This window comes from Rhincodon typus, chromosome 11, assembly GCF_021869965.1.
Source record: "Rhincodon typus isolate 14 chromosome 11, sRhiTyp1.1, whole genome shotgun sequence".
Taxonomy (NCBI): Eukaryota; Metazoa; Chordata; class Chondrichthyes; order Orectolobiformes; family Rhincodontidae; genus Rhincodon; species Rhincodon typus.
Window position 1 is genome coordinate 55,502,672 of NC_063342.1, and position 16,358 is coordinate 55,519,029.

Here is a 16,358-nt window from a genome sequence, read left to right on the forward strand (position 1 = left end):
TGGAGAAAGAAGATCGAGAAGCAATATTCCAATCAGCAACAAGAATCATCTCAGCTAGTCCTCTGAACAGGGACCACTGAACTGCTTTCCCAGGTCTGCCCTTTTCCCATAACACCTATTTGTTTCCTGTCTGTGTCCATCTGTGTGTATGTATGTGTGTGTAAAGGAAAGTTTATAAGTGAGTTAGAATTTTAACAATTACAATTGTATGCTGATGGCTTCTAATTATATTGCAGTTACAGTCTATTTGTAATAAATGGTCATTCCTGTTAAGTACAGAAATCTGGTCCATGTTAGTCAACCCAAATGTAAAAGACAGGTAAAATTGGGAATTCTATGTACTTTCAAAATCTTTGACAATGCTGGAAAGTGACCAGTGGGGCTTGATTTTCAGCTGTCTGCCCTAGTAAGGCATAACAAGCTGCAGTGCTGAAAACGTGTACTTCAGAACAAGATGACTTATAGACTTAGTTTTAAATTATAGGGCAATCAAGGGTTACAGAGAATAGGAGGGGGACTGGAGTGAAGGGCAAAATCAGGCCAGCGTGATTATGTTGAATGGCAAAGACACATCAGTGAGTTGTATGGCATAGTGTTGCTTCTTTTTCTGACATTCTTATAGCTGACACACTGATATTTACCTGATAAAGTGAAAAAATTACCCACAGATGCACTGCTACATAAAGCAAGATAAATGAAATACAGTCAATTATCTCTCTTCTGTCTACTTCCAATCATAAGAATGTGATAAATTTGTCATTGGTAGAGCTGTCAAGCAGCGCTTACTCAACTATAACCCATTCAAGTTTGTTTATTGTGAGGACGACTCTGCTCTAGACCTCATTACAGCCCTAATCTAAACATAGGCCAAAATCATCGGAACAGGAGTAGGCCTTTCAGCCCCAAGCCTGTTTTGCCATTCAAAAAGATCATGGCTGATTTGCGGCCTAACTTCATATACCAGAGATAGCAGGACCTGCCGAGGCTGGAGTCTGAGATAACAAGGTGTGGAGCTGGAGGAATACAGCAGGCCAAGCAGCATCAGAGGAGCAGGAAAGCTGACTTTTCGGGTCTGGACCCTTCTTCATAAACCAGCTTTTGGCCCATACTCCTTAATATGTTTATTTAACAAAGAAAAGATCTATCTCAAATTTAAAGTTAACTACTGATCCATCATCCACTACTGTTTATAGAAGACAGTTCAAAACATCTACCAACCTTTACGTGTAGAAGTGCTTCCTAACGTCTCTCCTGAATGCTCTGGTCCTAACTGACAGACAATCCCCCCTAGTTCTAGAATTCTCAACCAGCAGAAATAGTTTTTCTTAATACACCCTTTTCCTGTTAATATCTTGAAGACTTTCATCAGATCACCTCTGAACCTTATAAATTCTAGAGAAGACAGGCCTACTTTGTATAATTTCTCCTCATAAATTAAGCCCTGAAGTCCAGATATCGTTGTTGTAAACCTAAGTTGTATACCCTCCAAGGCCAATATATCCTTCCTAGGATGTGATGCCTACACCTATTCACAGGATTCCAACGGGGTCTCAAAAGGGTTTTGCATAACTGCTGCATTCTTGTACTTTACCTCTTTCAATATAAAGTCTAGCATTCCAATAGCTTTCTTGATTATTTTCTGCAATTATTTGTGACATTTCAAAAACCTGTACACCTGGATCCCCAAGTCTCTTTGGACAGCCATTGTATTAAACTTCATACAGTCTACAAGGTACCCTTACCTATTCTTTTTTGGACCTAAATGAACAAACTCACACTTGCTTAGTTTGGACTCCATCTGCTACAGTTGTTCCCAATTAGTCTATTAATGTCCCATTGTGATTTTATGCTATTATTATTCACGGTCTACAATGCTACCTAACTCAATGCTAACAATTGAGTAGAATGAATTTCAGAGTGATAGCCCTTGATTTCAAGCATAACAAGGTGTGCTATCAAGGAACACTAATGAAATTGGAGTCAATGGAAATGGGGAGAAACTCCTCATACCTAGCACAAAGGAAAATAATGGTATGTCTTGCAACACCGTGGTTAATGAAGCAAGACACACCTACGTGAATCTTCACCTGGGCACCGGTTGTTAGTAAGTAACAATCATCTCCAACAGTAGCCAGGCAGTGAGCAACAAAACATAATCTAATCACTCCCTTTCATATTCAGTGGCATTGAGTCATGTTAACTGTCACTGAGTCTCTCACCACCAACGATTTCAGGATTTTCATGAAACAAGTCCAAACTGCATCATCTATATAAATACTATAGCAACAAGATCAAGTCAAAGCTGGAAATTCCAAGGTGAATAATTCCCCTCCTGGACTCTCAAAACCACCTCATCATCTTCAAGGCACAAGTCAGGACTGCAAGGGAATACTTCTCACTTGATTGGATGAATACAGCTCCATTAATATTCAAAAAAACTCAATGCCATCCAGGACAACACAACCTAGTTGATCAGCATCCCAAACATCTCTTTAACACACTTAATCAACTAACCAAAACTTCTTCAATAGTATTATCCAAAACAGCAGCCTTTCAATCCATAAAGGCAAGGGCAGCATGCACTTGGTAACACCACCTTTTGCAAGTTCCTTCCTGACCAACGTACCATGATAACTCTGAATATATATCGTTTTTCATCTATTGTCATTATGTCAGAATCATGGAACTATCTACCCAACAACACAATAGGTATTACTACACTACATGTGCATCAGCAGTTCAAGAAGGTGGCTCACCATCACCTCATGTGGGGCAATATGGGATAGGAATGGGCAATACATTTTGGCGTTGACATGTCTAATAAGTGAACAAACAAGATACCCTAACAGAGTTTGGTAAAGCATCAACTACAACTGCTAAGCATTGTCATGGTTTCCTAGCAACTATTCATCCAATATATTTGAGCTGTCAAATAGTGCAGGCATCTTTGACTTCTGCATAAAGGAGGCACCTTGAATAACAGATAATCATTTGCATTGACATATTAACTAAGTTGAAGTCACTTCCACTCATGTAAGTCGCCAGGTTGATGCAAGTAACTCTGATGCCCAGATGGGTGCCATCTACCATACACTGCACTCTTGTAAAGCCTGTCATTTTCTCCCTTTAGTTTATGCCAATTTCCACAGGAAAACTAATGAGCATGCTGCCCATTATGCACACACAGCATCTGTCACCTGTTTGACACATCTGTGGATGCTTACTGCATCACACCATGGGTGATCGGACACATTGTGACTTGGAGTAATTCAATGGCATAAAACCTTCTTGTGTTAATAACCTTTATATTTATAGAAAGAGACCTCCTTTTTCCAGCAGTTTTCTGAAGGTCAATCTGGAGCATATGGCATAACTCAGTGATAGCCTCTCATGCAAAGTGAAGGCAGTGAAGACAGCTCTCCACTGACATGCCTACTTAAAATTACCAGCATCTGTAAGTGAAAGTCCCAGAGTGGTGATTGCTGCTGGCATAATTCCTCACATTGCATTCTACTTGCATTCATCATCCCCTTGTGGATTCATCTTCCTCATTTAAATCATGAGTACAGGAAACCTCAAAGGAATGCCTATCCTCATCACTTTGTTTCCTGCAAGATATTTGCAGCAACAACTGGTTGTATGAAAATATGGTGAAGAATGTTAACAAAATGGCACCACGCACAACAAAAAAATTAATTTTTGTTCGCAGTAACTTGGTTTTAGCAATTGAATTTCAGCATGTCACATAAGTGGGTTAGCTATGACTTTTTACTTAAGGCAGGTGAAACACTGGTCTAGTGCTCACCAAACAATGCAAATTTCAGCATGACACCTCATTAACATCATTCCTTCTTCGCAAGTAAGCTGGCTTTAGCCAGCAGCACAACCTCCCATGTCTTTTTCAATCCTGCTTCAAACTAAGACACCTGAATTCATGATTCAGGTCCACTCACAGACAGGCCTAATGCTACTCATAGATTCTCTCAGTTTCAGAGCTCGCAACTCCTTGAAATTATTTTTTGCTGTTTACTCTGTTAACTGCTAAATATCACCCACTGAAAACTGTCGCACAGCTGCCATGTGCAATTTTGTGTTTAATGCTATCACACGGTACTGTCAAGCGCTTCTCTCCTTTGCATAGTCCAGCAGAGGGCTGCAACGATGCTGACTGGCGATCAGAGCGAAGATGTGCATTGGCACAGCCACTACACTCAAACAGTGCTTTGTGGAAGGAATGTTGTGAAGGGAGCTGATTGGTGAGTAGTGGGTAAGGTAGGTAATTCCTGACAACTTCCATTGCTTTTTTGGCTTCTAATCTATAAGGGTAGTACATGGAACAGGAAAGAAGGGCCACAGATAACTGGGTTTGATTTAATCTAATATAAAGTACTCTTCAAGGTTTAGATTAAAGAATTAAGCCATGGCAGGAGTGCTCAAAGTCTTGGGTTGCTCTTCATGCTCCATGTGGCAGGCTGGGGACAGTTCCAATCTCCTGGGTCAGCCTATATGCAAGAAGTGTCTCTAGCTACAACTCCTGGAGGCTCGACTTTCAGAGCTGGAGTGGCAGCTGGGGACACTGTAGAGCATCCACAAGGCAGAGAGTATCGTGGATAGCAGGTATACAGAGATGGTCACACCGCAAGCTCAGACTCTGCAGGGAAGAAATGAGTGACCACCAGACAGGGAAAGAGAGATAGCCAGGTAGTGCAGGAAACTCCTGTGGCCATTCCCCTGCAAAACAGATATATCACTTGGACAATGTTGAGGGGAATTACCTAACAGGGGAAACCAGCAGCAGCCAAGGGTCGAGGCCCGAAACGTCAGCCTTCCTGCTCCTATGATGCTGCTTGGCCTGCTGTGTTCATCCAGCTCTACACCTTGTTATCTCAGATTTTCCAGCATCTGCAGTTCTTACTATCGCTGCATCACAATTGGTTCTGCGAAAGAGGGGAGGGGTAAAAAGTCTGCCACGGCAATAGTAATAGGGGACTCAATTGTTAGGGGAATAGACAGGCGTTTCTATGCCCACAAACGAGACTCCAGGATGGTATGTTGCTAGGGTCAAGGATGTCTCAGAGCGGGTACAGGACATTCTGGAGGTTGTGGGGGTGGGGGGGTTGGTGAACAGCCAGTGTTCGTGGCTGTGGCACACATCAGTACAAATAACACAGGTAAAAAAGGGGATGAAGTCCTAAAAGCAGAATACAGGGTGCCAGGAAGAAAGTTAAGAAATTGGACCTTAAAAAGGTAGCGATCTCAGGATTACCAGTGGTGCCGTGTGCTAGTCAGAGTAGAAATAACAGGATATATTGGATGAATATGTGGCTGAAAATATGGTATCGGGGGAGGGTTTCAGATTCCAGCGGCATTGGGACCAATTCTGGGGGAGGTGGGACCTGTACAAATTGGACGGGTTACACCTGGGTTTGGGCGGGGGGGTGGTCCACGGCAGAGGAGTGTTTGCTAGAGTGATTGAGAGGGTTTAAACTAATGTGCCAGGGGAATAGAACCTATGTAAGGAGTCAGAGGAGGAGGAAGCAAGGACAAAAACAAAAAGGTAGAAAAGCTAATGAGAAAAGTGATAGGGAGAGAAACCAAGGACAAAATCCAAACAAGGCTATTGAGAAAAATAAGAGTGAGACAAGCAATGTTAAAAAGACAAGCTTAACGGGTTTGTGCCTTAATGCATGAACCATTTGCAATAAAGTGGATGAACTAATCGTCCAAATAGATTTAAACTGGTACAATATAATTGGGATTACAGAGACATGGCTGCAGGGTGACCAGGGATGGGAACTGAATGTCCCAGGGCATTCAGTATTTAGGAAGGGCAGACAAAAAGGAAAAAGGTGCTAGAGAGACATTGCTGGTTAAAGAGGAAATTAACACAATAGTGAGAAAGGATATTAGCTGTTACAATGTGGAGTCTGTATGGGTAGTGTTGAGAAATACCTAGTGGCAAAAACATTAGTGAGTGTCATATATAGACCCCCAAACAGCAGTGATGTTTGGAATGGCATTAAACAGGAAATTAGAGATGTGTGTGAAAAGGGAATATCAATGATCATTTTAATCTGCACATAGATTGGGCAAATCAAATTAGCCATAATGCAGTAGAGGAGGAATTCCTGGAGTGCATACGGGATGGTTTTCTTGGCCAATAGGAGGAGAAACCAACTAGAGAGCAGATCATCTTAGACCAGGTACTTTTAATGAGAAGGGAATCATTGCAAATCTAGCTATGCGAGACCCCTTAGAGATGAGCGACCATGACATGATAGATTTTTTTTTAATCAAGATGGGGAATGAGGTACTTGATTTGGAGACAAGGGTGCTGAATTTTAATAAAGGAAATTATGAAGATATGATGCATGAGTTGGCCGTGATGGACTGGGGAGAGTTACTTAAAGGGTTGACAGTGGATAGGCAATGGCAAACATTCAAGGAATGCACGGGGGAACTGGAACAACTGTTTATTCCTGTCTGGGACAAAAGCAAAATGGGTAAGAGGGCCAATCCATGGCTTATAAGGGAAATTAGATATATATGTGATACAAGGAAAAGGCATACAGATTGGCCAAGAAAAATAATATGCCTGCGGATTGGGAGCAGTTTAGAATTCAGTAAAGAAGGACCGAGGGACTGATTAAGAAGGGGAAAATACAGTACAAACGTAAGCTTGCAGGGAACATAAAGACTGACACTAAGAGTTTCTATAGGTACGTGAAGAGAAAGAGATTGGTGAAGACAAATGTAGGTTCCCTACAGACAGAAACGGGGGAATGTATAATAGGGGACAAATAATAGGCTGAGCAAATGAATACATACTTTGGCTCTGTCTTCACAAAAGAGGACACAAATCAGATACCAGAAATGTTGGAGAATGCAAGATTTAGTGAGAGGGAAATCAATACTAGTAGAGAAATGGTGCAGGGCAAATTGGTGGGATTAAAAGTGGATAAATCCCCTGGGCCTGATAATCCGCATCCAGAGTACTTAAGGAAGTGGCTCTAGAAATAGTGGATGCATTGGTGGCCATTTTCCAGGATCCTTTCGACTCTGGAATTATCCCTGCAGATTGGAAGGCAGCTGATGTCACTCCAATATTCAAAAAGGGAGGTAAAGAGAAAACAGGGAATTATAGACCAGTAAGCCCAACATCAGTAGTGGGGAAAATGCACAAATCTATGATCAAGAATTTTATACCGGAGCATTTAGGAAGCAGTGGCAGGATCAGACAGAGTCAGCATGGATTTACGAAGGGGAAATCATGTTTGACAAATCTGTTGGAAATCTATGAAGATGAAACTAGTAGAGTTGACAAAGGAGAGCCTATTGATGTGACATATTTGGACTTTCAGACAAAGTCCCACATAAGAGTTCATTGTGCAAGATTAAAGCACATGGAATTGTGGGAAGTGTATAGTGATGGATAGAAAACTGGTTGGCAGAGAGGAAACAAAGAGTAGGAATTAATGGATCCTTTTCAAATTGGCAGGCAGTAACTAGTGGAGTGCCACAGGGATCCGTGCCAGAACCCCAGCTATTCACTATATATATTTGGATGAGGGAGCATAATGTAACATCTCAAAGTTTACAGATGAAACCAAGTTGGGTGGGAGGGTGAACTGTGGCGAGGATGCAGAGATCCTTCAACATGATCTAGACAGGTTGGGTGAGTGGGCAAATCAATGGCAGATGCAGTATAATTGGGATAGATGTCAGGTTATTCACTTTGGAAGCAAACACAAGGCAGATTACAACTTGAATGGCTGTAAATTGGGAGAGGGGAGTGTGCAGCGGGACCTGGTGCACAAGGACACCCAGTCGCGGAAGGTAAGCATGCAGGTGCAGCAGGCAGTAAAGAAGACAAAAGTGCAGTTGTCCAGGGCCTTGGTGAGGCCACACCTAGAATACTGTGTGTAGTTTTGGTCTCCTTCTCTGAGGAAGGAAGCTCTAGCTCTCGAGGGAATGCAGCGAAGGTATACCAGGCTGATTCCAGGGATGGCGGGTCTGACGTATGACGAGAGATTGACTAGGTTGGGATTGTTTTTGTTGGAGTTCAAATGAATGAGGGGTGATCTCATAGAGACTAATAAAATTCTAACAGGACTAGACAAGGTAGATGCAGGGAGAATGTTCCTGACGGTGGGTCTGTCTGGAACCAGGGGTCACAGTATGAGGATTCAGGGTAGACCATTTAGGATGTCCAAAGAGTGGTGAGCCTATGGAATTCATTACTGCAGGAAGTAGTTGATGCCAAAACATTGCATGTATTTGACAGACAGCTAGACATAGCACTTGGAACAAATAGTATCAAAGGTTATGGGGAGAAAGGAGGATTAGGCTATTGAGTTGGACAATCAGCCATGATCGTGATATATGCACAGCAGGCTCAAAGGGCCAAATGGCCTCCTCCTGCTCCTATGTTTCTATGTTTGATTCCAGAAACATGCACCTGACAACATTAAAAATGGTTGAAAACTTTAAATGTTTCACAACATTAAATAAAATATTGATCTTGGAAAACCTCACATACAGAAAATATTGCCCACTAAAACAGCCTTAAAATAACCATTCATGATGGAATTATGGAATATTTCATTTCCTTTGCACCCTCTATTTATTACGTTGCCTCTTCTACATGAATGTTGCAACAAACCAAACTGTAATACATCTTATTTGACATACAAACTCAAAAATGTGAGCTAATACAACAGTAGACAGGTAAAAAAGTGTTATTTGTTGTCATTCTAAAAGCATCAGTCTATACTGATATAAAACATTTGAACATTGGAACAGTTCCTACTCAAATACATTACAAAACTCATGTTACAACTGAAGAATAAAATGATGATGGGCAAGTTCGAACACAGAACTTGTCCAGAGTGCCACTTTGTACCTAAGCTTGAATTCTGCAGGGCAAATTCAGGGCTAATGTATGTAAATAGCTGACTGCAGAAGAATAACATTAATGTTTGGTGATCTTATCCGTATCACTGAAACATCTGGGACTGTTAATTTGTATGAAATGACTTAATTTACATACAGGGGATGTGTTTCATTTCATGGGTTGTAAATATTTCTGGTGAGGTCAGCATTTGTTGCCCCATCCCTAATTGCCCCTGAACTAAAACGGTTGCCAGGCTATTTCAAAGGCAGTTTGGATGGGGCAACAAATGCTGACCTGGCCAGAGACATTTGCAACATTGCAGTCATAAGTAAACCAGACCGAGTAAAGAGAGGTACATTTCCTTCCCTCAAGGACGGTAATGAACCAGATGGGTTTTACAACAATCTACGATAGTTTCAGGACACTACAGGGACCAATTTTCAATTCCAGAATCATTAATTATGTTTAAATTCTAACAGGAATTTGAACTCATGTCCCTGCAGCGCTAGCCTGGGCCTTTGGATTGCTAACCCAATCTCACTGGAAACTGAGTAAAACATCTGAAACCTGTGAAGCAGACTCTATATCCGGTCCAATGCACAATAATGCATAGCCCAACACAATGTTCACCTTTTATCTTTCATACAATTGTCATGAAACACCAGGAATATGACTTTGGTTAAATAAAAACATCTTCTTGTACAAAATAAAGTTCGTGGATTCTCCCTTTTTCGAATTTGCACATGATTAAAATAAATACGGAAACAAGACTTTTTTTAATCCTTGAAACATCATGCGCGAATTGTTAAGAATAGGCGCAGTGCCCAATTGAGCACCAGAGTTCGCGCGAGTCGCATCGTCCTCGTTCTGAGACCTTCCTTCCCCACTGCAGTTTTTAAAAATTCATCAACAGAAAGGGCCGTGCAAACAGCACTATGTGGCTATCACATAATATGCCTTTAAAAGGAGCTGTCAGGAGCTTGTCTCTGGCAAGTAGGCTGGAGAGATGGTTGACTGTTCCCCTGCTCATTGCAATTAGTGAATAAACTGTGAAACAAACGCTGCCAATTGTTTTCCTTTCAACTCACCCCTCCTCCCCACATATACAGTTGAAAGTTTTAATCTCGGAAGAGCGCATGATCCATATTCCACAAAGGCACCACAAACTTGCTAACCGCCAAGCTTTAGGAGATAATCATCAAACACGATTCTTTAAACAAAACAAAACAGCCAAACTGTTAAAAGACAGCCACAGCGAGAGCAGCACGCCGCACTGTCAGGGCTAAAGCCCACATAATTGTGTTAATGTTTCTCGAACGCCCAGACAGCTTCAGAGAAATCGGCAACTGTTTCCCCAGCAAACCTGGAAAGTAAAAATCGCAGCTGATCGGACTCTGAGCGACCTTCACTGTTCTCCCGTGAGCTCCGATCAACGATTAGAAGCAAATAAATTGTTGTTGATGAAGGCACTTTTTAACCAACAACACAAAGACGAAATGAAAGCAAGATAGAACAGAGCCACCGAAACTGAATAACTTCCCGTGCACGGGGTGTATTTTATAACGACTTGTTGACAACTGACTACAATAAATATTTTAAAATGTAAAAACAAATACAGAACCAGATCAGCAGCTGTAGTGACGTATATCTTTTCATGTTATTGCCAGCAATTGCTCTTTTTTCTGGATTCCTGACATCAGCCACTCTATCTTTCTTCTGGAACAGCTTTTACGTCGCCTCCCACAAATAAGACTGCCAGAAGGATCCCTTAAACCTGTATTTACATTTTCTCTTCTGCGTTTACATTTAAAAAAACTTCGCAAACTACTAAGTCCAACAGCACCGGGACCCTCACACCAGCTCACATTAGTACAAGATCCTATAACACAAATTGCACTCATCTCCTGTTACTTTGTCCATCTTTTCACGGTATTTCTCCGTCACTTATTTTTTTCTTGTATTTATCTAATTCTATTTCTAGTTCCATTTTTATCATCTGGCACCAGTGTTTTTATTTTATTATTCATTATTCTATTTTTGCTCACTGTTTTCAATATCTGTTACTTATATTTCTCTCAAACTGTTTTTTAAAATCATCTTGCAGTTTGTTTCTTTTAGATTTCTGAATTTTCCCACATTCTTTATTTCCCCATTTAAAGTGTTCTCCCATTTGTAGTTCGTTTCCATTCCAAGTACTTCCTTCAACCTCTACAGTTTTATTTTGTGAGTTTTTATACTGGATTAGTGCCATTCGCAGAATCCATCTCCTTCCTGCCTCCTTTTTGTTTTAAATTTCTCTCACTCTCTCCTCCTCTGTCAGGCTATGGATAAGGTCTATATTAGTGTCCAGATGAAAAGTTACATAGCATTTATCCCAGTATGATTATCATTTGTCTGTGTTTTGAGTTCTGTAAGCCTACTGTGTCTGAAGGTATTTAATTGTTTGTTAGTCACTTGGTCATGTCTTAATTTTAATCTTGGTTTGTTCGTATTTAATACTGTATTGTGTCCAACCATCAAGTTGATAGCAGTTATTCCAGTTAGTCTGTTTTAGTCTCATTTCACCACCTGTGAATATGTATCAGTGTAACCCGGTGTTTATCATTATCTGTTATACATATCTTCATGTCTAATTTCTGTCAGATTTGGGCTATATAATTTGCCCCCGTGGAGTTCTTTGTGTGTTTTGTCTTCTGTACACGTCCTAAAGCATGTCTGAGACTAAAACAAATCTCAGAATCATTTTCCGAAGTGTGTTAAGTTTCAGTACCGACATCCGTGTCAATGCTTCGGCAACTATGCACCATGTCCCATTGTAATCGACTACGCTTCTATCAGTGTAAAGCAGGTCTTACTGTGTCTTGTGTTTGTCAGAATATAACATGTCCCAATGCATATCTGTTTCTGCCTGAACATTTGTGTTTCTGTGATGCAAGCATAAATGTTAAGATGTCTCCGCAAAACAAACGTTGCTTGTCGTCCCCCCACCACCCCCCATCTCCACCCATCTATTTCAACCCATAAGAGTCGGTGTGAAAGGAACGGGTTCTAAATTTCAATATTTCTATCTAATCGTTCTCCCCAGTTGTCTTAATGCCTGTGCACAATTCCTTTCTCGTTTTATATTGCCCATCCTACTTAACTCTTCATCTGTTTTAAGACTTTTCAGATGTTTACAAAGCTCTATTTATTCATTTTATGTCCACCTAACATTCTGCTGTTTAACTCCTCACAGCAATGTTTCAGTCAATTTCTCGAATTGCTAATAAGTAGTGAGCTGCCTCTGGGTTTTTGTCAAGTTGTCTGTTACTCAGTTGGCAGTGTGATTTTTTTTCCCCTGTCAATCATTCTCAGTGTCCTTACAACCTTGTCTCAGTTTCTGTCTAACTCACTCTTCCAGTCATTTGTGTCTGGTCCCAGAGCCCACGAACGACGCACGGGCGGATTGAATCTCGCCGTTCCTTACCGCTGCCCAATGCCCATTTGCAGTCCCACTCGGTGTCGGGGGACGAGACCGGTCGGAAACACCTTTGCCAGAGGGAGAGTGAGAAGTGACTGTCGGCCGTGACCCAGGCTGGACTCAGTAAGGCCACTACGTCCAGGCACAGCGAGAGGACCACACACACCAGCCCGGTCAGTTTGAGTGGGGTGACCGTCGCCACTCGACTCTCCTCCGTCGTAGACATCATCCAGCTGAGCGATGGGGGCCGAAAGACTCGCCTGGCACTGCCCACTCCAGCAGCGAGCGAGTGTGCACTCACTGCGCGCCGCCCTCGGCTCTCTCTCGCTGCTCTTCTCCCGTTCCCAGGTCTGTCGGACTTTCTGCCGTCACCGTGTGAGTCAGCTCCTCCTCGGGGGGGGGGGGGGGGGGGGGGAGCGCAGAGCGTCAGCGCCTCCTCCGGTCCTAACGCCTCCAGCACACAGCACCTCAACTTCACAACTTCAGTGGCTTCCCGACCATGTAAAACGATGCGCGGGTGGTGATGAGAAGAGCCCAGTCTGAACGTGTGGTCAATCCGTCAGATTTCAGCGGTGCAAGCAAACAAAGGTTGCATACATACATTTCAGTCCAGTTCAAAATGTGAGTTTCGTGTGATTTGTCAGCAACATGGTTCTCCGTGCTAAAATCTCTGGTCACAATTCTTGTATTAAGCAGTGCATTCATGATTTTTTTTTCCATGGATACCTGAGCTGGTACATATTTTTTTAAAGAAGAATGATTTGAACTAAAGCATATCATTGCCCAAACTGTATATTGTTTTACAGCGAGGTTATCTGGTTCGTTGTGCCGAGTTCTGTGAAATAACTGGCATTTCACTAAAATGATTAGTATAAGCAAACTTAGCAAATTAATGTGAGCAGATCCATAGCGTGAATCCATTGAAGCGCGGCTATATTTACAATTATAAATGAAAAGAGTTTTTTTTGGATATATTGTGAGCGGGGGCGGGGGGTGGGGGGTGCACATAAGTCGGGAAATCGTCAAGCACCAAGATCACAAAGAATAAGAAAAGTTATTTAGTGCATTTAGAATATCAATCCAGACCAAAGCTACATTAACGAAATTCATGTGCAATCCTTCCCAACTACTTTGTCAAAATGTATGTTCGTATTTATAAATATATATATTTCTTCATAGGCAGAGCATAGATCTATCAATAAATTAAACTGGGCTGGATACGCAGGTAAGAACAGTGATCTAGAAAAAGGACAGCAGATACTTGAAAACACCACCATCAGCAACTTTCCCTCTAATCCACTCACCATCCTGTCGTGGAAATATATTGCTGTTCCTTCAGTGTCCCTGGTTGAAAACGCTGGAACTCCCTCCCTAACAGCAGTGAGTGTACCTACACCACTGCTACTTTAGCGATTCAAGAAGGCAGCTCAGCACCACCTTCGCAAGGGTAATTAAGGATAGGCAATAAATGCTCCTTGCCGGTGAGGATGTGAATGTTTTGGAAACATCCTCCAGGTCTGAGTTGTTTGCCCATTACTATTTATGAATGATGTGGCTGAACTGCAGAGCTTTGATTTGGCCTATTGGTTACGGAGTCACTTTGGTCTATCTGTAGATGTTGCTTCTCTTGTTTTCATGCATAGAGGGCTGAGTTGTAGCTTCATCAATTCGACACTTCATTTTCAGGTACGCCTGGTGCTGATCTTTACATACTTTCCTACACTTTAGCTCTGAAAGTTCTTTGTGGTGGGCCCTCCAACCAGTACGATCATGGATACATTTGAGTCAGGTAGTTTGTTGTCAACATGGTCAAGTGTGCTTTCCTCTATTCATACCAGAACCACTTGCTGCAAGCCATTCTGGCAGATATCTTCTTCAGGATTAAGCCAGCTCTATCAGTGCTGGTGGTACACAGACACCCATGGCAATGGACATTGAAGCATCCCACCCAGAGTGTGCTTTATGCTTTTTCTATCAACATTGAGGAGCACTGATTCATAAGTAGGTGGTATTAGCAGACAACTTCCTTGCTCATGAGGTTTGAAGCCAATGCTGCAGTCTCCCAGGGCCTCTCTTTCTCATTGTCTGCTGTTGTGTTCTCCTGCCAGTAGAACAGGATGTATTCAGAGATGAATGGGAGAATGGATCCTTGGGTGAAATGTACGGTTTTGTGAATATGATTATGCCACGTTCTTGGCTTGATTCTCCTCTGGGACAGCTCTCCAAATTTTTGGCACTACTCCCCAAACATTTGTGAGGAGGATTTTTCAAGGCTAATGAAACTGGCTGCTGTCGTGTTCAACGCCTACATTAAAACTTAGTTGTCCATCCAGTTTTATGTTTTAGACATTTTCATGGTGGTTTGATACGAATAGTTCGATGGTTTGGCCTTTTTGGAGAATAGTCAAGAATCACATCACTATGTGTTAGGAGTCAGATAGAGACCAGACCAGGCAAGAACAGCAGATTTCCGTACCCAAAAATCAATTGCATACCAAATGTATTTTGACAAAAATACACTTGTTTCATTGTCATCATTAATGAGAGTGGTTTTGTTAACAATGTCATTATTGCTAACAACCTCTCAGGCACTGAAAATGAGCAGTTACACAGCATTTCATTCGAAGAAGAAAATAGATGTTTTCAACTTTTTATTTCTGTCTCCCTTGATCCAATCTTTTTTTAAAACTTTCATTTCCTCCGCTTTATTTGAGATTGAATTCTTATATTAGCTTATATTTCCTGGGTAAGGCTCTGTGTTATTCAATAAGGATTCCTTAAGCAGAATTGTTAAAAATCTACACTCTTGCCGATTTGAAATAGGTCTCAAGTATTCTTTAGCAAGTATTGCACCACTAACAGTAACTTGCCACCCAAATTTCCCTTGCAAAGCCCATGCACAAGTTTAGCCTTTCATATCACTGAAATAGTTGTTTGCTGTTCATAGCAAAATCTGAGTAATTGCTTTTGCTCACATTAATTAAGGTTTTTATTCCAAATTACCCTCTAAAAATGTCATACTAACTGATTCAATGCTGAAACATATTTCTTTCTTAATTTTCTATTTATAAAAAGAACAAATATTTTGTCACATATATATGTTAGATCAAAAATTTAGCATTACTTTCAGATCAGTTCTATCTGTTTTTTTTTCTGGATCAAAACAAGTGATCAGAAGTAGAACCAATACAGAAAAACAATAGAAGACAGAACACTGAGTATTTAGCTTCTGAAGAACACTGTGATTTTGCATATTTTCTTAACTATTTTTATATTTTCTAAACTTTTTCCCGATAATATCATTCAATGGATAAACTGCGAGTGTATACCATCCCCAAAGTTGTTTCCTAAGCCCATAATAAACACAATGAAAGAGAGTAATTTGAAGAATGTTGTTTAAGTTTCATGAAATTTGAACCCTGGGCATGCAATTTATTTATTGACAATATTCTATACTTCCATTTTCTGCTCTCTTTGTTTTGATATTTTTTATCATTCAATCACATGAGTGGGTTGAAATGATATTGTCTCATTTCCTATCTGGTTGTGACAATGTGACAAACAAAATAAAATTTTTAACACTTATCTCACTGAGATTCACTTTGGACGAGTAAACTTTCCAGACAATAAATTGCTTCATATCAAAGCTTCCACTTACTGGAAGAAATGGATATAAAAATAACCACTCAGTAACTTTGGGAAGACCTGTGGATTTGATAGTTTTGTTCTAAAAAAATATTATTTTAAAGTTTTTATATATCCTTCAAATCATTAGTTAAAAAAATTTGCTTTTGATATTTGTCAAATTTGCAATAATTACATCTGCAAATGTATTAGATATGTTTAATCATATACAATTGTATATTTCTGCTTGACTTACTTTTCAGTTCCATTCATTTCAATGCAAAGTGTTCAGCTCAATGAAAAATGTGATTAAAAAATCTTCAGCAAGAAGCATTAAAAATGTATTCTGTGGTTCTACAAAGAACTTACAACATTTGTTTT

General features: G+C 40.8%; 1 protein-coding gene across 1 annotated transcript in view; it reads right to left on the reverse strand.

Moving 5' to 3' along the window:
* tmem47 (transmembrane protein 47) overlaps positions 1–12,732 on the reverse strand; it is a 47,941-nt gene extending 35,209 nt beyond the window's left edge. Inside the window, exon 1 of the mRNA XM_048603333.1 lies at positions 12,360–12,732. Within this exon, the coding sequence (XP_048459290.1) occupies positions 12,360–12,582 (223 nt within the window). The 5' untranslated portion in view covers positions 12,583–12,732. The remainder of the gene's footprint in view (positions 1–12,359) is intronic.
* Positions 12,733–16,358: the final 3,626 nt, after the last annotated feature.